Source organism: Pristis pectinata, chromosome 9 (genome assembly GCF_009764475.1).
Source record: "Pristis pectinata isolate sPriPec2 chromosome 9, sPriPec2.1.pri, whole genome shotgun sequence".
NCBI lineage: Eukaryota > Metazoa > Chordata > Chondrichthyes > Rhinopristiformes > Pristidae > Pristis > Pristis pectinata.
The window spans coordinates 45,846,017-45,871,833 of NC_067413.1; the positions used below are offsets into that span (position 1 = coordinate 45,846,017).

Here is a 25,817-nt window from a genome sequence, read left to right on the forward strand (position 1 = left end):
TCACACAGTCTGCAGTTGTTCTTCCCAGTGTATGGGGGGGGGGGGGGTGATTCAGGAGTCATGAAGGGAACTCATCTTTTGAAAGATTTAAAGGAAGGAGGGTAAGATATGTTTGCTGGTTTCATAATGCTGGAAGTCGCAGAAGTAACAGTGCATGATCATTGAATATAGAGCCTGTGGGTTGGAAGGTGAGGACAAGGGGAATCTTATCATAGAAATCCAGTCCCTCGATCCTGCACAAGGGACTATGCTTATTTCTTAAATTAAGATTCTATCCGCCAGCATAGACTGTCTGGCTGAACTTTTTTCCTGTATCCTTCTTTCCCTGTCTGTTGAGTGTGATATGTCACTAAGCGAGAAAGGGAGAGAGAGGTGGGCAACACATTTGTTGCAAAAGTTCTGCACGTACTGGGTGCTCAGACAGTGCAACTTACTGATGTACCAAGTGGTCAAGGCAAATGGCATGGAACCATTTCATGGGGCAGTATGGTAAGCATGTGAGGGAGAAAGGAAGAGAATGCTGAAAGGGTCAAATGAAATAGGCTGCGAGTCAGCTTGTTTGGACCATAAATGCTGACGTAGACCAGATGGATCAACTGCCCTGTCCGTCATTTAAATACCCTGTAACTCCATGAAATGAGGGAGCATAGACAAAGGTTTGTCACCCCACAGTTCACATATAGATGAAAATTTTCTTTACACGATGAGTAGTGAATAAATGAATGTCACTGCCACAGTTGAGTCAGATAATGTCAGTACATTTGCAACGAGACTTCATAGGAATAGAAGGTAATGGGTGGTGAGCAGTGGCAGACTTGAAGGAGGTAATTAGAGGGCGAGGAGCCCCGTGTTGAATATAAACACTGCACCAGGTGCATCAAGTGGCCCACTTCTATGTTGCAGATTCTATGTAAGTCTTTGTTTTTGATTGGTTCTAGGTATCACACCATTCTCAGTGGCTACAGGAAAGCAAGCCTATAAAGGCAAATTTTTATTAATACAAGATATTCTTGCTCATCCAGTGATCACTGGACATGCCTTACCTAAAAGACACACCGAAGTTTGACCTCTCTTTCCAAATCTGCTGTTACATTCAAACAAAGACGAATTCCATATTTTTTGGCGCTGCTGTCTAACACGCGTTTATGCCAATGATATCATCCTATTTAAGTGATAGAAGGAATATTCCTCTGCCACGGACTCACCTGCCTTTTTTGGGTAGTTCTGTCCTTCAGTAAATACTTGGAAGTTGTCATGAGGTCGTAGTGATGGGATATCTGACTGGCCTTATATAAAAGGAAAACAGTGGAACTGGTAACTATTCTATTAAAGATGATAAGCCCAGCTACAGTCCAGTACATACATGCATATATTAAGCAGAAGGTGCAAGAGTTAGTTGATTTAACAGTCTTTCTCTATAATTTCTTTCGGCTGACCTATTAAAGATTAACTGCAAATACGTTAGTATCAGTCAGCCTCTCATCACCAAGTACACATGACACTTCCTCCAGACTAAAGTACCACAGAGTCCAAACTATGTCAGTGGAAATAACCAGTGAGATAGAATGATTACATACAACAGAGAAAATAAAATAAAAAAAAGGATAGGATGTTACTGGTAGTAGCAAGCTGATATTTTAATACGGTAAATGAGAAACATATTCAGTGATGTTTGCAACAAAGAATTTTACTACATTAAAATATAACAAAAGGTCATATATTTTCATGGTGAACCTATAACAAAACATATGTGGAAGCAAAGCGTATTCAAGTGTATGGCTTTCCTGTTGATAGTGACTTGCCTTGCGGTAGGTTTGGTTGTGGCCAGGTCTACTATCATTCAAGTCTAAGGTTGCAAAACATTGTTCAAAATAACCATACATCATTCTGACATTTAAGGCTTTTTCTAACTCTTTTTATCTCACATAGATAGCTTGATGGCAGTTTTTCTAAGCAAGCTACCTTTCCTACAAGTTGACAAGTAAATCATTTTACTTACACAATCTGAACATTAACAATTAACTCTGTTCAAAAGCAACACCTAGTTTAACATTTGAAAAGATATCAGATAATCACACCGTTGGATAATTGTTCAACAGTCAAAGCCAACGGCCAGATATATCACAAATAATCCAATTCACTGAAGCAGAGACAGCGGCAAATTACAATTTACCACACACAGTAATTTATAATCCAGTAATGAAGGCAGGTTTAAAATAAATTATGTTTATGCAGTTTCTTTCACTAAAGTCTGAAAATGACACATTCCATAAAATTTAGTTGCTGCTTAAAACTTCATGTCAGTCCCAACACATTTACTTCTGCTCAATATAATTGCTAAATGCTGTTATTCTTAAATGTTAAGACCACTTTTTTCTTTGAAATCCAAGCAATTTCTTTAATCATAGTTTATTATTATAAGCACCATAGCAGCATTGTCACGTCACAATCCAAATTCCCAAGCATAAATTTATGAAGATCCAGTTGCTCAGTTGGATTGAAAACAATACTTCCACAAATGATGAAACATTCTGCACAACAGGACTATTTGCAAACCCAAAAGTGCATCCATCTAGACAAATTAAAATAGAGCTATGGCCCCAGCCATCCACTTTCTACTTCAGTATAGATTAAACACAAAGTATTTTTACCAAATCCCACAGACATCAGCTTTCCACGTGGCTTGTACTTCACAGACAAATGCTACCATGGAATAATGGACATTTCATAAAGACATCCCAGAATCATAGAATGGTCCAAAACCATGGAGTTAGCGAGATGTTTAAAATCTTAAGTCAATCCAAAAAGTACATTCCTTTTTTTTTGTTACAGGAATGTCATTAACCCACTCAATCATTTTATTTCCACCTGGCCCACTAACTCACTGTGTCCCACACCAAACTTACGTTAGGTGAACAGGACACACAGCTCCCATTAGAGTGGAGCTGTCTTTTAACCAGATAACTCAGCATCACATTTTGAAAACAATTTGTTTTAAGTTTAGCCAAAACTGAGTACTGTGTCATTATAGTAAGACTTTAAATCAGCTGAATTTTTATTATTCAGTTTTCAGTTAGGGAAAAAAATGTTTTCTAAATATAGTACTGTAGCGGCTGCTACCGCGATGCAAAAGTAAGACACTAGTCCATGAGTTGCAGAACAAAACTGATTTATTTTCCCGCCTTGCGTGGGCCTTTTAAGAGGAACAGTTCCCACCCACCAAAAACGGAAATGACGTATGTGCTACGTCATCAAACTTTTCCCGCGTGCGGGTTCTCCCCGTTGCTCGGGGAAGATGAAGGCCCAGCGCCATCTTGGACCTCGCTGCTCCAACGACGCGCAACCCGACCGCCAAGCCGGTTCGCTTGCTCAGACAGTGAGTCGCTACACAACACCTCCCCCACGCCCCCACCCAGAACCGACGATACGGTCCCCAAGGTTCGCGGGCTGTGCTAGCCGTTGCTTAGGAGGTCGGCCTCTGTGTCACGGTGTTGGGACCTTGACCAGTTGTTGTAGATCTAAATGGGCCGGTTTCTTCCTTGCCCACAGTGTCCAAAATAAAGGTGGACCCATTATTCCTGATGACCCGGAATGACCCCTCGTATGGTCATTGCAACTGTGCCCGGGGTGTGCCCCTGCGAACGAAAACGAACTTACAGTCTCGTAGTTCCTTGGGCTCACAGGATGGGGCTTGACCATGCCGCGAAGTGGGAATCGGTGCCTAGCTGCTGAGCCTCTCGCGCAGTCTTACCAGGATTGCTGCAGGTTGTTCCTCTTGCCCCCGAAGGGCGGGTATGAATTCCCCTGGGACGATCAGGGGCGCACCATACACGAGTTCAGCTGTCGAAGCATGGAGATCTTCCTTGGGGTCAGTGCATATGCTGAGCAGGACCCAAGGCAGTTCGTCAACCCAGTTAGGACCTTTCAGGCGGGCCATCAGGGCTGATTTCAGATGGCGGTGGAAATGTTCTACCAACCCATTTGATTGAGGGTGGTAGGCCGTGGTGGTGTGCAGCTGCATCCCTAGCATGTTCGCTAATACAGACCATAGGCTGGAGGTAAACTGGGCGCCCCTGTCTGAAGTGATGTGGGCCAGAATACCCAAACGCGAGATCCAAGTTGTGAGCAGCGCCCGAGTGCAGAAATCAGTTGTGATATCGGATAGAGGGGTTGCCTCTGGCCACCTCGTGAACCGGTCCATGATGGTAAGGAGGTACGGTGCTCCTCTTGAAACTGGCAGGGGACCAACGAGTTCGACGTGGATGTGGTCGAACCTTCTACAGGTAGGCTTGAACTGCTGTGGTGGGACCTTGGTGTGTCGTTGGATTTTTGATGTCTGGCAGTGCGGACAAGTCCTGGCCCACTCACTGACCTGTTTGTGCAGGCCATGCCAGACGAACTTGCTGGTGACCAGTCGGACAGTTGATCTGATGGACGGGTGCGCCAACCCGTGTACCGAGTCGAAAACGTGTTTCCGCCAGGCTGCAGGAACTATAGGGTGGGGTTGACCTGTTGCGATGTCGCAAAGGAGGGTCTGCTGATCTGGACCGACTAAGAAATCTTGGAGCTGCAGGCCCGAGGCTGCGGTTCAGTAGCTAGGCAGCTCATCGTCGGCTTGCTGTGTGTCAGCAAGGGCCGTGTAGTCTACACCCAGGGACAGGCTGTGGATAGTCGGTCTGGAAAGCGCGTCAGCAACGACATTGTCCTTTCCGGAGACATGTTGGATATCCGTTGTGAATTTGGAAACGTAGGACAAATGTTGCTGCTGACGAGCTGACCAGGGATCGGAGACCTTGGAGAAGGCGAAAGACAAAGGCATATAGTCAGTGAAAGCGGTGAAAGGCCTGCCTTCTAAAGAGTACCGGAAATGCCGGACCGCCAAGTACAGCGCTAGAAGTTCCCGATCAAAAGCGCTGTATTTCAGTTCGGGTGGTCTAAGGTGCCTGCTGAAAAACACCAAGGGTTGCCAACTGCCTTCGATTAGTTGTTCCAGTACCCCACCGACCATGGTGTTGGATGCGTCCACCGTGAGGGCGGTTGGGATGTCTGTCCTAGGGTGTACCAGCATCGCGGCGTCTGCCACGGTGTCCTTGGCCTTAATGAAGGCAGCCGTGGCCTTGTCGTTCCAGGCGATGTCCTTGCCCTTGCCAGACATCAGCGAGAACAAAGGGCGCAGGATACGGGCTGCTCCAGGGATGAACCAATGGTAAAATTGACCATCCCCAGGAATTCTTGCAGGCCTTTGACCATGTTGGGATGGGCAAAATGGCAGATAGCATCTACCTTGGCGGGTAGGGGTGTTGTTCCTTCGCTGGTGATTCTGTGGCCGAGGAAATCGATAGAGTTGAGTCCGAATTGGCACTTGGCCGGGTTGATAGTGAGGCCGAAATCATTGAGACGGGAGTACAGTTGGCGGAGGTGGGAAAGGTATTCTTGGCGGTCATGGCTGGCGATTAGTATGTCATCTCAATAAATGAACACTAAGTCCAGGTCATGGCCTACCGCGCCCATCAGCCGCTAGAAGGTCTGCGCGGCGTTCTTAAGGCCGAACGGCATTCAAAGGAATTCAAAGAGGCCGAATGGAGTGATGAGCGTAGTTTTGGGGATGTCATCAGGGTGGACCGGGATTTGGTGGTATCCCCGGACCAGCTCCACCTTGGAGAAGATGTGGGCCCCGCGTAGGTTCGCCGCGAAGTCCTGGATGTGGGGGACGGGGTAGCAGTTTGGGGGGGTGACGTCATTCAGCTTGCGGTTGTCGCCGCAGGGCCTCCACCCGCCAGTGGCTTTGGGGACCATGTGCGGGGGGAGGCCCAGGGGCTGTCTGACCTGCGAATGATCCCCAGCTCCTCCATGTGGCAGAACTCTTCCTTTGCCAGGCGGAGCTTGTCTGGAGGTAGTTGTCGTGCTTGGGCATGAAGGGGTGGCCCTGTGGTAATGATGTGATGCCACACCCCGTGTTTGGGCATCAAATTTGTAAACTGAGGTGACAAAACCAATGGGAACTCGGCTAGGAGCTTGGTGACCTCGTTGCCAGACAGGGAAATGGAGTCCAGGCGCGGGGCTGGTAGGCTGGCTTCTCCCAGGGAGTAGGTTTGGAAAGTTCTGGAGTGCACTAGCTGCTTCCCTCGCAGGTCGACTAACAGGCTGTGGGCCCGAAGGAAATCGGCTCCCAGGAGTGGCTGGGCAACGGCGGCAAGGGTAAAGTTCCAGGTAAAACGGCTGTCGCCGAATTGTAATTGAACTGTACAGGTACCGAAAGTTCGTATCGTTGTGCAGTTTGCGGCTTTGAGTGTGGGACCCTGTTGCCTGCTACGAGTGTTGCGGCCGGTCAGGGGCAAAACATTGACCTCTGCTCCAGTATCGACGAGGAAACGATGCCCGGACTGCTTGTCCCAAACGAATAGGAGGCTGTGTTGGTGACCAGCTGCCGTAGCCATCAGCGGCGGCTGGCCCTGGTGTTTTCCTGAAACTTGCAGGGTGGGCAGCATCGACTGGCTTCCGCACCCCACCTCTGATGGTAGAAACACAGCTGGTTGCCAGTGTCATCGTCTGTGTTTCTGGGGTGTGGTCGCTCCGTTGCTGGGAATGGTTTAGATAAGCGTTGAGCCCGCGGTCTGGCAATTTGGCCAATGGATGACCCGCTCTCGCATTTGGCCTTCCACAGGACATCTGCCCGGGTGGCTACCTCACGTGGGTTGCTGAAATCGGCGTCGGCCAACAGCAGGTGAGTGTCGTCAGGTAGTTGTTCGAGGAAGGCCTGTTCGAACATCAGGCAGGGCTTGTGTTCCTCAGCCAAGGCCTGCTTCTCATTCATCAGGGCCGATGGGGATCTGTCCCCCAGGCCGTCGAGATGAAGCAGGTGGGCGGCGCGCTCGCGACGGGAGAGGCCAAAGGTCCGAATAAGAAGCTCTTTGAAAGCCAGGTACTTGCCTTCCTCCGGAGGAGACTAGATGAAGTCTCCAACCTGGGCGGCTGTCTCCTGGTCCAGGGAGCTGACCACGTGGTAGTACCATGTGGAGTCGGAGGTGATCTGCCAAAGTTGGAATTGTGCTTTGGCCTGGTCGAACCAGACGCGGGGCCAAAGTATCCAAAAGGTGGGCAGCGTGAGTGCCACTGCATTGGCTGCTGCGTTGTCATCCATTGTGTGGGTCCAAAATCCGTTTGGACCGTTGGGGTCACCAATGTAGCGACTGCTACTGCAATGCGAAAGTAAGACGCTAGTCGATGAGTTACAGAACAAAACTGATTTATTTTCCTGCCTTGCGTGGGCCTTTTAAGAGGAACGGTTCCCGCCCACCGAAAACGGAAATGACGTATGCGCTACGTCATCAAACTTCTCCTGCGCACAGGTTCTCCCCGTCGCTCGGGGAAGATGAAGGCCCAGCGCCATCTTGGGCCTCGCCGCTCTGACAACGCGCGACCTGACTGCCGAGCCGGTTCGCTTGCTTAGACAGTGAGTCGCTACAGTACATTCAATAGGACATTGTCCATGAAATATAGAACCATAGAACCATAGAACAATACAGCACAATACAGGCCCTTCGGCCCACCATGTTGTGCCGCCTTCAAACCACACCTATGACTATCTAATCCCTTCCTCCCACATATCCCTCTAACTTAAATTCCTCCATATTCTTATCTAACAATCTCTTGAATTTATCCAATGTATCAGCCTCCACCACCACCCCAGGCAGCGCATTCCATGCACCAACCACTCTCTGGGTGAAAAACCTCCCTCTGACATCACCCTTGAACTTCCCACCCAATACCTTAAAGCCATGTCCTCTTGTTTTGAGCATTGGCATCCTGGGAAAGAGGCGCTGGCTGTCCACTCTATCTATTTCTCTCAATATCTTGTATACCTCTATCATGTCTCCCCTCATCCTCCTTCTCTTCAATGAGAACAGCCCCAGCTCCTTTAATCTCTGCCCATAATCCATACTGTCCAATCCAGGCAGCATCCTGGTAAATCTCCTCTGCACCCTTTCCAACACCTCCACATCCTTCCTATAATGAGGCGACCAGAACTGGACACAGTACTCCAAGTGTGGCCTAACCAGAGTTTTGTAAGGCTGCATCATTACTTCACGGCTCTTAAACTCAATCCCCCGATTTATGAAAGCTAACATCCCATAAGAGTTTAACAAGTGCAATAAAAATGTAAGATTGCTCATAACATTTCCTCTGACTCAGTCCTTTTTCTCTTCCGCCCTAGAGCTGGTCTATGCTGTCCTATAAGGTTTCATTCCGTGAACCAGATCACGAAGACTTTTCATAATTAGGTCAAAATGGCTGAATACAACAACTGAGGGCTTGTTGACAAGTAACTGAATGGACAGTTAGTTTACATACGAGACCAACGTGGTGGATTTGGGATACAGTTTTATGACAAATGCATTCCCAAATTTAATCTCCTGATACAATGTACAACAATCTGTCACATAGAATAAGTATGAACTGTGTTTGAAATCACTAAGCTGCTTCATATTTTCCCAAGACGTAAGAAGATTTATTTTTATTAAAAAGATACTGATAGGCATGAAGATCTGTTAAAAAATGGCTTGAATGGATATGAAAATGAACTATCTCCACAGAAATGTGAATATTTCTGGTTCAGGGAAGCCCACAATCCCATTCCAGTAATTAAAAGAATATAAATAAAGAAATAATTAAATGTTTAGTTGAGTTGCTGGCTACACTGAGTAATATTCTAGCAGTGAATGTGGGCATGTTCAATTTAATGTTTTACTCTTATGAAATTTCATACACCATTTTACAGTATTCTTTCAAAACTTATGCAGCTAAGAAGAAAATATAATACATAATTTTTAGTGGGTATAAGGCAACAGTAAGTCACAGGATTCTGTGTGGAACAGAGGGAAAATGAAGAGTATTTGACCTGAGACCTTCATATCTATGCTTCCATGAGATTGATAAAGGTCTAGCAAGTGGATATCTGTCCAGTCCTTTACTGTGCAGCAATTAAGAAGAGGGGAGAAAAATATCCAGAAGATTGAAATGACAAAAACCTTCTAGCACAATAAAAGCAAGCCACCCCCACCCCATATACCCTGACCAACCTAAACTATCATCGACTTGTATTGCCTTCTGAGAGGAAATTCCTTCCTGATCTCTGAAGGCAATAAACAAAATCAAAGTATACATCTATTTATATGTCTTCACTGTACATCCCATGCTGGTCAAGGCACCATACACTTTCTCACTCCACAGAACATCTGCTTAGCTTCTGCTCTATTTAACCTTTAACTTCCAATCCACGTGAGGAAAAAAAATCCATGCATCTTAATCCATTTTTATTTTATTCTTATGACCTCTGGTTCAGAATTCACAATCCAAATTAAATGATGTGTTTTATTTCTGTACCTGTCAGTATTTAAAATAAAATCTATATCATTCTTTCATCACTTCTTTCTCAAATAAAAGTGAGTTCAGATCTACTGGGATTTTTCTAAATTAGAACAAGAAATTACATTCTGGAATTATCCCTGCCACAGAAGAGCAGGGGAAGGAGAAGTAATGGCTAAACTGGGTAAAAATAGACTCTTTATATTAATGCTTACCTCTTTCCACACCGACCTCAAAGGCTTTGGTCCAGTTTCCATCATTCATTATAACTTGACAGTGATATCTTCCCATATCGTTTGCCGTCACATTCTGTATGGTCAGACTGATATTTGGAAAGTGTGAGCAGTTACACTGAATTCTTTCCTTGTAGTCATAGCCAATGAATAATGATGAACTTGTGAAATCTTGATGAACTATTGTGTTCATTTCTTCTTCAGTCACTTGTTTCCACATCACCTGTTGAACATGACTCCCATTTGGATTTTCACAGAATAAGGTCACATTGCTCCCTGGTACCAATTGTATGTGAGTGTCTGCTGCTCGACCTCTGGAAAATTTTGCTTTAAAAATATTTAAAGAAGGCAATTAGCACAACACAATTTGATATCTGGTATCATCATGTTCAAATTTTGAGTCAGTTTGAAGTGAGCTGGATTGCTTTAGTTCACAGAATCATTGTCAGCAGATATAGACATTTTCTAAAAAAAATTAAAAGATTGGAGAACTGTCATCTACGGGCTTCTCAGTAACCAATAAGCTGGCAGCTTCAATCACTTCAAAGCAACAAGATGTTCTGAAGTCACAAACTTGCCAATTGGTACTTAATTAACAATTTGATTGTATTGGCGCAACTGAATGACCACTTGATGGTAAAGCATCAAGATTGGGATATCACTTTGAGCAGAACATTGTATCACTTATACTCGCTGGAATAGAGAACTGTTGAATTCAATGTTTAGTCCCAAGGACTGCAGCATGCCCAGTTGGAAGATGAGATGCTGTTCCTCAAGTTTGGTTAAAACAGAGGAACTCTACATTCCTAATTTCAGATAAGCTGCCTTCTGTGTTTGTATCAGAACTAACCAGTTCTACTGAAAACCGTCATCCTGTAATTTTAACTGAATTTTTCTCTCCTCACCAATGCAGCTGACGTAAGAATTTCCAACACTCTCACTTTTATTTCAGATTTCCAGCAACTACTATGTTTAGTATCTCACTATTCTAAGATTTTTTTCTCTCTCCTCTGTCCATTTTCATCTTCTTCAATCTAAAGAGCAACTGCAATGAACAAGCCCTCACCACGCTCTTACAACCACAACTATGGCCTTTACTCTCTCTGGTCTCTACCCTATCACAGGCATTCACTTTGACTTCTCCACCCCTCAGCCTTCTCTACCAGGTAAAGCATGTTTAATTTCTAAGGTATTTAGTTCTGATGAAAGATCATCAACCTCAAGCACTAACTCTGTTTCTCTCTCCACAGATGCTGTCTGACCTGCTGAGTATTTCTAGCATCTATATTTTTATGATTTTAGATTCCAAGAAGACTTCTCTGAGATTTACCACTCCAGAGTCATGGATGAATAGTCCAATTTGTCAGATCACTGATCAATTCATGGTCCCATTCTGTACTTCCTGACATAGATGGTCATCTTGTCTCAATTCCTTTTCTTATTATAGTTTCACGTTCCCACTCTTTGGTTGATGCCTTGGTCAACTAGTATTTTATTATACTTAAATTCCAGTGCCTTCTCCAAATACTCTTCAGTCATACACAGCTTTCTACTGGACCTAAATTGTGCACCCTTATCTCCAAGTTCTTTATTCCAAAAGTTAGCTCCCAATGCTTTCTTAAATCCTTGAACCTTTGTCCAGATTCTTAATGAGCATTGCAAAAACCCAACACCCTTTCCAGTTTTCAATTAGGACATCATCACATTGGCCTTCACTTGTTTATCAACTGGCTTTATGTAGCCCTTGCAAGCTTCTACCTTGAACAAATGAGCCATCCTTCAACTTGTGCAGTGGCTTGCACGCTATCTGCTTTGATTTTTGCTGCAGTGTTTCTCCACTGTGCCTATGCTGAGCACCTTTCCCATGGCCACATCCTTTCTGTGGTGTCACTTCTGACCTCTCAGGCACTTTTCATCTCAACTTGTACCATTGGTTCACTGTCTGTTATCCCTTTTCCCAGAGGTCAGGCATCTGTCCCTCCTTCACTTCAGTGTACCAAATCAAAAGCCAAGCAAATGATTCTGGAGTAAAAGGAGACCTGCCTGATTGCTTCTACGCATTTTCCACTTCACCAGTCATGGAGCTCAAACAAATTTTGCTTAGTCCAAGTACTCTAATCCAGTCCCTTCCCAATATCGTTGGTTTCCAGATATAGTCTGCTACAGCTCCACTGCCTTGTCATTTTGAGCAGCCGTACACCTCGTTGTTCCTGGTGTTCCCTATAGTCATCCAAAATACGTGCACAGTAGGACAATGCTCCTAGCAATGCTTGGATAAAGTAGTGCCTGTAGGTCTCTCACACAATTACTGATTATTCTGCTGTAGTACCTCTTAATGGTAACTTTAAATTTCTTTGTCTTCTCACATGAACACCAATCGGCATGCATTCCTCCATGTCTTTATTCATTGCTATTATTTAAGGTACCTCTTGGGCTTTGGTTTGCAAATTTGTTTCCCAGTCTGTGAGGCATACGCAGACTGTAGATTGCCATATTTTCTTTCTGCTCTTGCAAACTTCTGCTACATGTCCTGTTTTATTGCAACTATAACAGCAGGCTGTTTGGAATGGCAAATGGTGGTACGATGCACCTTTAAAACCTATGTGCTTTGATGTTTTTCACCTTCAGAGTTCATGTGGTTTGTTGTGGTCCTCGTTGGCTCTCACGTAACCAGGGTCCAGTGAAGGAGACATGGTCGATGCGCCCATTGTTGCTGCAGTAATCAGAGCATTGTTGCTCTGATATTTGCATCCTTAGCCGACCAAAGCTTTCTGTCATTAGTCAGTTCCACCACAATGTTAATTCTATGTACAATGGTAAATCAATAATCAAACACCACAGCCATTACCCTGTGGCAAGGATACTGTATCACTACAGGAGCAGAAAATACTCACTGCCATAAGATTATTTTTATGAGTAGATTAGTTATTACTTCTCCATAATTACATTTTATGTGCCTTTACTTTCCCTTGTGCTCTATCTTAATGTATCTGATGACAACTCACTTCTATATTTCAGCATGCTTAAAAGGAACTGATTGATGATGTCTGAATCACAGTAACAGAGAAAGAAATAAATGAGAATGCATTAATGGCAATAGTGGGCATCAGCCACAAATGGAATTAAATTCCATTCCCCCAGTTCCTACAAATGTAATGTTTCACTTCATTGCAAATCATTCACAAAGCCATTTCATGCACCCAGTGTGGATTCTTCCGGAGGATAATTGTACCCAGGGAGGATAAAAGGGAAACTTGTGGGGAAAAAAAAGCCTGAAGGAATTGGAACCAATTCCACTGGATCCAGGAGACCCAAGATGAAATTTAATGGAGGCTTTTTACGTTATAGAGGGTATTGGTAAAACGTGGAGAGAAAGGCCATTCCCTCCAGCTTTGAGTCAGTAACACAGGGCCATCAATTTAAAATTGATAAGAAAAAGGAGAAGGATTAAGAAATATATCCCTGAAATTATTAAGTTTTTAAGAGTAAGGAATAATTTACCAAAATTAATGATTGAGAAGTGACAACTGAGACTTTTGGGGGAGAGAACAGAATAAACCAAGTAGTTGAAGATACGGTGATATAGGTGGAAAAATGGGAGGTGAAGTTAGTTTTTGATTGCTTTAACAAAGCACAAAGAATCAAATAGCTCACCACTCAGTCACCACCACCCTCACCATAGAAAAACTGATTCTATAGGTTGAAGCGTTGGTATCTTACCTGGGTTCATGATTTCAATTTTTTTCAGCAACGTCCCAGCAGGAAAAGTATTAATGGAACATTGATAAATGCCCTCATCTGCTGCTGATGCATTCAATATAATATCTCCATTGACAATTGGTGACAAAAATTTAACACTGCTGTAATATGCAGGAAATATGTTCTCTCCAAGCTGAGGATGATATACAGCAATTTTTTGTTTCACACCATTTACATACTTCTCCCAGGACAGCTGGGTCAACTTGGTTGTCTGAGGATATGCACATCTCAGCTTGATTACATCCTGAAGTTTAATTGCAGAGTCAATATTCTGGTGCTCTTTGCAATTCACACCTGAAATATCAAGAAATTAGAAGTTTACTACAGGGAAACTGCAATGTTCAGTGTAATACATGCTTCACAATGCCATTACTGAGCATTACTGCCTCATATACATCAGGAGCCAGATTTAGAGTTATTATTTTCTACTTGGTTCCAAATGGAAGGCTCATGGGAAATTATAAACATTGAAAATGCTGGAACTATCAACAATAACTTCACCTGGTCCAGCCACATAGATGCTATGGCCAAGGAAACACACCAGTGCCTCTACTTCCTTGGAAGGCTAAGGAAATTCGGTATGTCCCCAATGACCCTCTCCAATCTTTGCAGATGCACCAAAAAAGCATCCTATGTGGATGCATCACAGCTTGGTAACTGCTCTACCCAAGACTGTAACAAATTGCAGAGAGCTGTGAACATAGCCCAGTCTATCATGAAAACCAGCCTCCCCTCCATTAACTTTGTTTATATTTCCTGCTGCCTAAGTAAAGCAGCCAACATAATAAAAGACATCTCCCACAACGGTCATTTTCTCTTCGCCACCCCCCCCCCCCCCCCTTCCATCGGGCAGAAGGTACAAAAGCTTGAGCACATGGACCACCAGGGTCAAGGGCAGCTTCTGTCCCGCTCTTATAAGTCTCTTGAATGGACCTCTTATACGATAAAGGTGAACTTTTGACCTCACAATCTACCTCATCACGGCCCTTGCACCTTAATTGTCCTGCACTTTCTCTGTAACTGTAACACAATATTCTGCATTCTATTATTGTTTTTCCTTTTATACTACCTCGATGTACTTATGTTTGGAATGATCTGTTTGGATGGCATGCAAACAAAGCTTTCGTTTAATGTGTTAATGTGACAATAATAAACTAATTACTAAATTACCATTTATCAACTATATCGACAAAGGTACATCTAGTTCATCTTTCAACAACCTTATACAATTGATAATTTTTATCAATTAGTCTTCATCAAATCAAAAGTTGTCAAAAGGTGGTGAACTTTGTGATCCAATGAGCCCATACATTCCTTAGGTTACCACATGGTGAGCTTAAATCTTCGTACAGTGCAAAATGTTTTCTGAAAGAAACTGATCTGATTTGCATTTGTAAGAATCAGTACAAACTGCTTCCATTGTCTTCCTGGGGACTCTGTTCCATGAGCATTTGTTCACTGAAATAGCATTTCCACAGAAAAGATTTGAATTTACTCCAAACATCACTTGATTAAGCTCATTAGTTATTTAAGTATTTTACATGCAGGTAGTTTTTTTGTTCAAGTTAGAGCTTTTCAGTTTCTCCAGTCAAGGTCCAAACTACTTGTGCTGCTCAGTTAGAGACAGAAGAAAGCAAAGAAAAAAGTAACTCCATTAAGACCCTTACATCCACCACTTTAAGCAGCTGTGTACAGTTCACAATATTGTATTCACTGTGAAAAGGGTCAAAAACAACTTGCTGATGCCTGAAAAGAAACCTGCTGAATTTATATGGGTAATTTCAATGTTCATATTAATCTGGAAATGGGCGATTTCTCTCTTTTCCCAGGCACCTCCTCTTAGCAGACTACTTGAGAATTTGGACCTCTCCTGCTGCTAACATAGAACCTAGAGCAATACAGCACCAGAAGACATCCTTCGATCCACGATGTCTGTGCTGAACATAATGCCAAAATCTCTTTTGTCTGCACATGATCCAGATGCCTCCATTCCCCGCATATTCATGTGCCTATCTAAAAGTCTCTTAAACACCACTATTATATCTGCTTCCACCACTACCCTGGCAGCCCATTCCAGGCACCTACCACTCTCTCTGTAAAATATCTTGCCCCACACAGCATTGAAGATATATTTTTCCATCACAATAAAGTATGAGGTGTGAAGTCAGTTTCCTTCTCGAGAGTCGGTCACTCACGCCTCTAGTGAGCCCTGACCAAGTACCCTGCATGTGGTGGTCTAAGATAGTGTGGTCAGGAGAAGGAGAAGGAGGGGAAAGTCTAAGGAGCAGTTGAAAATGACAATGGATCGAATTCTCTTCAGCTATACCAAGATAATGGGAATGAAATAGTTAATCCTGCAACTGAGGTATTGCTTTTTCCTAATGCTGATAACTGCCACTTCATGTTTCCATGGAAATGTAGATGAGAATGTGATTAACCATTAATTGATCTTCTGGTCCTCTGACACTCTGGATTGACCTGATTGGATAAATCCCAGGTCGAGTATTCATCTTGTATTGATCTGGAGGAATTCTGTGTTTTTGATGATGTTTTCTACCAGCCTTTTAACTGTTGAATATTTCACCAGCTGGTGCCCTGCTTTTATGGTAACAATTGCATCTTTATTCTCCCAGAAGTCTTGAACTAACATTCATGCTTTAATCAGAGGACTTGTGCGCAGGTTTAATTGGGACTTGGTCTTGTGACGATCATTATGATGTGATTACCAGGCAGGATCCCTTCCCTACTTTAGGTTTTTTTCCCCTTTGTTTTATGCTCCCCAGCTTTAGGCCAAGACAGCCATTCAAATTATGTTTTTGAACAACTTGGCCATCTTTTGTGAGATTTGGAATTATCAATATCATATCTAGTATCCAAATGGGCTTTCCTATGCATAGGTTGAAGTGAAGTGAAGCAAAATGTCTACGTACAAAACAATATCAAAAATATTTCTGTAAGCATTTTCAGGAAGCAATATTTAACTACTACTGCTAGTCAAACTAATCCTATTCAGCATGTTACATTTACGGCACTTCAAAGATAGTTTCCATAAAAAGCACAAAACAAATTCAGCAATGAGGATAGAAACACAAGAGACTGCAGATGCTGGAAACTGGAGCTGAGTTCCTCCATTCGGCAGTGATGATGTGGCACCTGAGATGCACGGCCATGCCCTCTGCATTGTACTCTTATCTGGAGAAATTTGTAAAACAGCTATTTTCCTATCTTATAAAACGTCATGTAAACTGCATGCAACTCTAGCCCCTGAGAGGGAAAGAGAGCACAGCAACTGAACACAAGCTCAAGCAGGGACAAAACATGCCAGCAAGCAGCACAATGGGAAACAGATCTTCAGTTGTTAGACAAATACCCTCTGTCGTGCTAGGACTAGGCAACTCCCAGCGACCACAGGTAGCCAGCAGGCCATGAACCCCGCAGCCAGCTTACCACCATCTGAGCTGCCTTCCAATCAGCCACATCTGTAGTACCATGTGTTAGTGAAAGGCCAACGGTCTGTCTCCGTCTCTCTTTGCCCATACAGTAGATACTGAGCAGAGATGTACACAGGGATCTAAATCTGTCTGCATTTGGAGGGGTGCATTAGATAGGTGCTTATTTTATGGTCATAATATAGGGAGACGGGTGTGAAGCTGTGCTCCTGCTTACTCACCCCCACTCTTATCTTTTGCATATTTACACTGCTGGGAATCTCCAGCATTTTTTCTTGTTATAACCAGCAGCTGCAGTATTTTATTTCAAGATTATGGGAGCAGCAGCAGCACTGGGCATCTTCACCCGTACAGGAGTGGAAATGTGAGCAATGCAAGATGAATTGTCGGCTTTCACCGTAAACCTCCTGATCAAAATAGAACTGAGAGTCTGAGGTGTTCTCCAATCAATTCCACCTGCTTGTCCTGTTCTGATGGAGGGTCATTGACCTGAAACATAATGTCTGCTTCTCTCTGCACGGCGCACTGCCTGTCCTGCTGAGTATCACCAACACTTTCTATGCAGTTCTGTTTGCTGTGTGAGACGAAGGATGTCATTAAGCTGAAAAGGGTGATGAAAGGATACACTAGGATGCTACTGGAGGGCTAGAGTTATAAGCGGAGACTGGATAGGCTGGGGCTTTATTCCCTGGAGTGCATGAGGATGAGGGACGACCATATAGAGGTATGTAAAGTCATGGGGGGCTTGGATAAGGTGAATGGTCATAGTCTTTTTCCCCAGGGTAGGGGAGTCTAAAACTAGAGGGTATAAATTTCTCAACATCATTCTCCCCTTAACCCTTAACCCCTTTACCAATCAAGAACCAGTCAATCTCTGCCTTAAATATACCCAGTGACTTGGCTTCCACAGCCCTCTGTGGCAACGAATTCCATAGATTCACCACCCTCTGGCTGAACTCATCTCAGTTCTAAAGGGACATCCCTTTATTCTGAGGCCATGTCCTTGGATTCTAGACTCTCCTACTAATGGAAACATCCTCTCCACGTCCACTCTATCCAGGCCTTTCAGTATTCAGTAAGTTTCAATGAGATCCCCCCTCATCCTTCTGAACTCCATCGAGTACAGGCCCAGAGACATCAAACGCTCCTCATACGTTAAGTCTTTCATTCCCAGGATCATTCTTGTGAACCTCCTCTGGACGCTCTCCAGGGCCAGCACATTTCCTTAGATACAGGTCCCAAAATTGCTCCCAATATTTCAAATGCGGTCTGACCAATGCCTTATAAAGCCTCAACAGTAGCAGTGCCGTAGCCTCCAATCTTTTCCAATGCAGGCCTATATGTTCCCATACTTGAAGATAGCCAGAACACCTCATCCTTTGAATCCTTTTCCTCCTCTGTGAGATAGAACCTCGGATCCTATTGGTATCTTCAGCTGGTGACCTGGCAGCAGTAGGTGTGTGAGGTCTGTGGTAGATGAGCTGTGTAGAATGGAAGAATTGGGAATGGCCCTAGTAAGTCTTGGTACTGCATGCCTGTTCAAACATATCGAAAGACTGCAGTAGGCAAAGCGGGCTGAAGAAAGAAGAAATAACTTATATGTATAGACCTCAAGATGTTCCAAGGTCCAATCTGGTGATTGTAGTGACATATTGAAAGAAAAAGGCAATTTGTGCAAAGTGGGGAACTTTTGTAAAGCTCAACAGGTTCTATCACATTGTCACGTACAATTCACAATATATCATTATACACAAAAGAGGCAATTACATTTGAATAGTATGCAAATAAAGTTATAAAGTCAAAGTTGAGTTTATTGTAATACGCACAAGTACACGTACAGGTGCAATGAAACACTTGCAGCAACATCACAGGCACATAGCATCAGATAAGTAGCATTCACAAGAAAAACATAAATTAAACATAAAAATTGTGTATAATTTACAAGAAAGAACACAATTAGAACAAACAAAAACAAAGTCCATTTTAGTGTAAAGTGATCACAGTGTTGCTAAATTGTAGTGATTAAGGTTTTGCCAGTTGGTTCAAGAACCGAATGGTTGAAGGGAAGTAGCTATAGGGGCACTTCAACAACATAAGCTTGGCAAAGATTTTTAGAAATGACAAAGAACAGGAGGAATTATATGTTTCTTTTCATTGTCGAAGACACGCAAGTGACATGGCAATGAATTTTCATGCATATCCTATGCCGTAAACAAGGAGAAAATTGACTACCAATCAACTTGTTTAAATGCAGAATGTATTTGTACGGTCTCCACTTTTTCTACCTAGTGCATTCTTTTGCTTTCTGTCCAGCATGTAACGCCTACACACACACACACAGCTGCATCCCCACTGGGCTCTGCCAAAGGTACATCAAACATAAGTACCAAAATCACAAGCTTTGTGCGAGCATCAGCTTTTATTCAATAACCATTTGTGCAATTAGTTTGTATCTTTACCACACACTAATTTTAGAATTTTAACTCCCTCCACAAAACTCTGTACAGGTCCTGTCATTTTATTGTCGGCATGCTGCATTGATCTTTATGGTGTGCAAAGAATATTCGCGGTGAGAGTTTCTGCTTTGGAGAAGATCAACGGACTTTCTGTAAATTGCACATAAATCTGAAATGAATCTAGTGGGCAAAACAATCTACAAACCATTGCAAACAGCCAGTTTCTTTAAAGTATGTTTTCTTTTGAAAAATCAGCATTAAAAATATTCCATGTTGCTTTAGAGCTTGATGTAGCCATACCAATGTAGCTGTAGCTCAGCTTATTGCAGCATGCGCAGTCAACCATCTGTGAATACTTCAACTACAAATAACTAAAAGTGGCATTAAGATTCTATCAGAATCATTTACTAGTTTACGAATACATGGCATTTAGTTTGCCTAGCAAATTAAAACAAGGAGAAGCTTTTAAATTATGCATTTTAATGCCATTGCTCGTAGCAAAATTCAGCTTTGTTTTAAGATCTTCATAAAACTTGTAAAAGAGTCAACCAAAACTGACCATGGAGATTAATTCCCTTTGTGGGCATAGTCAGATTCTCAGGCAGAGAAGACCTACAGGACCATATTCTTTAAACTGGTACAAAAGGTGGCAGAAACTTATTTTCCATTGGATCGACTTGCACTTGAAATCCTACAATCTATTGCCCTGGTCCGGCCAAGTAAAGCTTGAAGTTCAGCATTTTCAATCAGAAAATCCAATGCGCAACTTCCAGCTTTATTTCTCAGCTTTTCTCGCATTGGATGTGCACATGGTGTATTTGACTGATTTGGAAAATTCGATGTAAATGACATTAACCAAGCACCTTCTCTCTGCAAAGCACCTGTGAATCCTGCTGAATGATTTTTTTTGTCAAAAATAAGATTTTTTGGCTGCACATTTTTTGTATTTGACAAAGAAATGGTAATAATTAATAAAGCTCAAAAGAAACCTTTTGTGAAATTGAATTTGTCAAACTAAATATGAAAAATAAATGAATTGAATTTGATCTGGTCACCTTAATTATGTTTGAAACCATTGAGCCAGAAAGATATATATTTTTTCACTCTTCTTTTTCCTCCAAATGAAATATAAAACGAGGTGGACCAAGATTAACCAAGATGGTGATCTTTTAACAAAAACAGTCAGGAATAGATTATCCTTATAGACATGTTTTAATTGTGATTGGCCACTTTTGGGCTTGCAAATTTTCAATGGCACTACCATTGTAAACTCCCTCACTTACAATCTTCTTGGGGTGCCCATCAGCAAGAAATTCAACTGTACAAGTCAAATAACTGCACTGGAAGCCCGTTTTTCCTAGATCTGGTGAAAAGTCATCAATCCAAAGCATTAATTCTGATTCTCCCTTCACATTTGCTGCCTGACCTGCTGAGTACTTCCAGCATTTTAGATTTGTATTTCAGATTTTCAGCATCTGCCTTGTTTTGCTTTATGATATCCAGAACAAAGCAGCCAGCTTCATCAGCACCACATCTATTATCATAAACACTCATTCCCTCCATCACTACCAACTTATCCACAAGATGTGCTACCTACAATATCCCCACCATCAAGGCTCTAGTAAAATTAGGTTGGATCTTACAGGCACTTATTTACCTGGACTATTCTAAAAACACCTCTTAAACCCTCAACCTTTACCACCAAGAAGGACAAAGGCAGTTGACACACAGAGATACCCATCTTTAGGTTCCTTCCAAGACACATACTATGCTGATGGATCTAAAAGCTGGTGCGAATGGGCATTGCAAGAAGATTGTTGCAATGGTAATGCCATTGAAAATTTTCAACCCCAAAAGTGGTCAATCACAGTTAAAACATGTCTATTCCTGATCGGTCTAGTTGAAGGATCACTGTCTTGGTTAATCTTGGTTCACCTCAGTTTTCATTTCACTTGGGGAAGAACGAGAGTGAGAAAGTACTAATCTTTCTGGCTCAATGGTTTCAAACATCATTGAGGTGATCAAATCCTGGACTTCCCTGCTAGTGATTGTCTTCACTAGAAGTATTGCAGCAGTTCAAGAACGTAGCTCACCATTGTCTTCTAAGAAGAAACTAGGGATGGGAAAATTCATGTTGGTATTGGCAGTAACACCCACCTCCCATAAAAACATCATTTAATATAAATTAATGAAGTTTGAAGCAGGAAGAGCAGTTATGACATCTGCAGAAGTAGTGCGAGTTAGACATTGGTTATTCTGATAGAGGATCTTTTACCTAAAACATTAACTCTATTGATTTTTCCACAGATACTGCCTAATCAGCTAAATATTTCCAGCGTTTTCTGTCTTTATATTAGAGATTGTGGGGTTTGCTTGATTATCTCTGGAATTTTGGAAAACCTATAGAAGCAATGGTCTATGTAAGGATTTTCTTGGTGTTCAAATGATCTTTCCTCATACAAAGTCTTGTGGTAAGTTTTACTCCTGTGGTAAATAGTGTGTATTTCTGAAATGTTTAGTTCCAAATTAATTTAACTACTTATCTTTGCTGCAAAAGAAAAGCCTCTATCAATCTTTTCCCATTGTTCAACAACACCCCATGACAATAAAAGTTCATGAACACCCATTGAAATATGTGGATCACTTCCCATATCTTGGGAGCCAGCTCTCAGCGAAGGCAGGCATCAATGATGAAATCTAACATCAAGTTCAGTGTGCCTTTACAGCCTTTGGCCATTGGAGGACAAGAGTGTTTGTAGATCGAGACCTCAATCCCAGGACAAAACTCATGGTCTATGAAGCAGCACTCCAACATCCTTCCAAGGCTTGGACTACATTCAGCAGGCACCTCAAAGCACTTGAGAGGTGCAACCATTGGTGGTGCTCCAAAATCCTCCAGATCAACTGGCAAGATAAGCAAACGGACATCAGCATCTTCTCCAAAGCTAACATTCCAGACTCAAGGGTCTAAATACGTTCAGTTAGATCTAATGGGTAATCCATGCCACTTACATGCCTGATTTTAGACTTGCAAAACAGAAACTTTGTTATGAACTCTGTCACTGGCAAGTGATTCTCAGAAGAACAGAGGAAATGATTCAAGGCTGTTCTCAAAGCCTCTTTGAAAAAAATGTACCATCTCCACTGATTCATGGGAATCCTTCACTACTCAAAACAGAGAAGAAATGTTTGGGATGACAATAAGAATCTTGAGTCTCCTCATCAGGACCACATAGTTTGAATTTGAATGCACCGGAACGTAAGAAGGTTTAGAGAATAGTGGACTCTGCCCAATACATCATGGGCACATCCCTCCCCACCATCAGTAGTATCTACAGGAGCTGCTACCTCAAGAGGCAACATCTATCATCAAAGGTCACTGCCATCCGAGAAAGTTATGATTCAAGAAAAGAAAATACCAGCAAAACCCTAATCACTACAGTTTAGCAACACTATGACCACTTTGCACTAAAATGGACTTTATTTTATTTTGTTCTTGTTGTGATCTTTCTTGTAAAATTGTGTATAATTTATTTAATTTATGTTTTTCTTGTGAATGCTGCTTATACGGTGCTATGTGCCTGTGATGCTGCTGCAAGGAAGTTTTTTATTGCACCTGTGCACACATGTACTTGTGCATATGATAATAAACTCAACTTTGACTTTGACTTAAATGCTCACTGTAAGTGGTAGAAGGAATGCACTACCGTCTACCTCCTGCCCCGGCCTAGGAAGAGTCTACAAGTTTCATATTGACCCCATCAGCCATCTCAGAAATGGAGTGGAAGAAAATTGTCCTCAACCCCTTAAGAAGATGTATTTTTTATGTTAATACAGCCAATGCAGAATTATCTTAAGAGTTTTAAATTACACCTAGACATTATATCTACATCAGGCTGTCATTATATTAAAACTTTTGGACCAATGTGAAGTGATTTCAAGTGTGTGTTGGTATGGAACTGGGAGTGTTAATTACAACACAGCTCAATCATTCCACTGCTGAGTACATTAGATCAAGAAATGTGGTATTGCCACCAAGGAATAATCTCACACTACAGAGATCTCATGATGATTAAAAAGTGCTCGAGTCTGCTGTTGGAACTTTTTTGACATATGCTGTGGCTAGTCACTTATGCTCACACAATGTTACAAATCAACTCCTTTGTGTGGAACTTGACACCATCAGTGATATAATGGTAATCAGGGGTTCAGGCACTACAGAGAAATCTCATTCGGTGTCTCAACTGTACTCATAATCTGTTAACCAAAAAGAATTCTTGTGAGAAGTCAGTGATTAGAAGTGATGTGCACTTTGTTTCCCCTGTGGGGAAGAGACAAGTCAATGTGAGTAATAGGAGCGGGGTGCACAAACGGAACATTAATGACTTCAACAGCACTTTTTCCGAAGACCTCGAACTGCTGATTGCCAACCTACGTGATTTTTATAATGACATAAACATCTGTTTTAAATATAACTGGTGGGATAATCTTGGACTGATCGCTAGAATCTCACCTTATGTGGTTCCCTCAATGTTTAATATGAGGCAAGGTTAATTAAATACAACAACGAGAGTGATTTTCTTACCACGAACACAAAATATTTTTGAAGGGGTGTCATGATCCATTTCTGTTCAATGAAAACTTCTCCATCACAGAACATCACATCAACAATAACACCAGGAAATTTTTGTTGTAGGAAAAAATGTTTAAAAGTTGCAGCTAGATGCATATTTAGATATTCTGTAAAATACACGTGGAGCAAAATTCTAATTGTCACTCATTAACACCAGTAAATATAAATCCATATTTGATAAAAAGAATCAGTTTTTAATCAGATAATTTTCAAACATGATTAATGAGTCCTTGGAGAACCTGCTAATTTTAAAGTTAAATTGAATTTTTAATTATGCTCAACTATTCTCCTTAAAGTTTATATCAATTTAAATTTAAAAAATCTAATTGTTATAATAACATTAGGTATCTAAACATGATGAGTGACATTTACACGAACTTTTACAGCATTCTCAATTTTGTAACAATGTAAAATTACAGGAAGAAATACTTCTTTTTTTACTTATCCATCCAAATGGATGTGGGTGAAGAGTTTAGTATTTACTTTGTAATCAGGCTACTTTTATTCTGGTGAAAAGAAAAAATCTCAAAATAATCCACTAATTGTTCACAAGACGAACATTCAGCACAACTTATTCACATGCAGAGCTAGGCCTACAGCTCATACAATATGCACTGAATGAGAATGACAAAAAACACATTTAGATATTGAAGTTGGTTTGTACTTACCCTTCTGCAGTTGAATCAACCCAGTAGAGAGAAGGAGGTAATGTGCTAACCGTGACATTGGTGGTGATGTGAAAAAGGACAAATACTAGTTCCAAACAGACAGCAATGCATATAATGGAGAGGTTCATTAAATGCTTGGATCAGCTTCCGGTCTGTTTCTGTCTCTGTTAACTACTTGTTTAGAGACTTCTGCAATCAGATTGGTTGCAAATCCACTCAAATGTCACCCTTTGACAAACACCACAGTCTTTACTGACTGTCAGCAAAGAGAAATTATTGGCGTTCATCTAATTCATACTACAAGCAAAGGTATGCAACTTCGCCCATCCTGGTTATTTTTGCAGATAAAGTTTTCTGTATTATTTAAACCCTTTCTGACTAAATGTGGTGCAATGTTCTGTGGCGAGACAGAGGAAGTAAATTGTCTCAGTGGGGGAGGAGGGATGATATGTGCAATGTCGATTAGGAGGAGCAAGAACTGATTCATTGGTAGAAGGAATAAATTAGAAGCAGTGGTTAAGGAAAATGAGTAAAGAGAAGGAACAAATGATTTTTTAATGGTGAGGAAGAGGGGGCAAGAAGGGATAAGAGGGGAATGAAGAGAAGTCACTTGAATTGGGCAGAAACCAACTAGATGTTGGAAATATCAAACAAAAAATGCTGGAATACTCAGTAGTTCATGCAGCATCTCCAGATAATTTTTCACCAGAACATCTGATGAAGTCATTGAGCTGAATCTTCACAGATGCTACCTGACTTATTGAGAACTTTGAGCATTTCTTTTTATTTCAGCTGGACAGAAATGGGAAGAAGCCTGTCTGGTTTGAATAATGGTGAAGAATGGTACATGGCATTGGGATAGGGGGTGAAAGAAGAGGTCCAGCTAGAATAGGGATGGAGTGTAAGGTTATTGAACTGGTTGTGGGGAAGGAGGAGCGAGAGAAGAATTCCAGGTTAAAACAAAAATGTTGGAAAAAGTTAGCAAGTCAGGGAGGATCGATGGAAAGAGATTGAGAGCTAATATCTTTGATTTAGATGTTTCTCTCTTCTGACCTGCTGAATGTTTCCAGCATTTTCTGTTTTTATTTCAGATTTCTAGCATCGGCAGTGTTTTATTATTTTCAATTGTAGGTTGAATTTGGTAAGGTGGGGAGAGAGAGAAATATTGAAAATCTTAAATTACATTAAAATTAAAAACTTGGGGACATAAAGAAATGCACCAACAGCCTTTATGAGAAATTTGCCCAATTCCA

The 25,817-nt window shown here is 41.9% G+C and overlaps 1 protein-coding gene across 1 annotated transcript in view; it reads right to left on the reverse strand.

Annotated features, from left to right (window-relative positions):
• The window catches only part of cd226 (CD226 molecule), a 37,245-nt gene extending 12,365 nt beyond the window's left edge, over positions 1-24,880 (reverse strand). Inside the window, exons 1-3 of the mRNA XM_052024025.1 lie at positions 24,565-24,880; positions 13,320-13,652; positions 9,582-9,926 (exon numbers count right to left, since the gene is read on the reverse strand). Of these exons, the coding sequence (XP_051879985.1) occupies positions 9,582-9,926; positions 13,320-13,652; positions 24,565-24,622 (736 nt within the window). The 5' untranslated portion in view covers positions 24,623-24,880. The remainder of the gene's footprint in view (positions 1-9,581; positions 9,927-13,319; positions 13,653-24,564) is intronic.
• Positions 24,881-25,817: the final 937 nt, after the last annotated feature.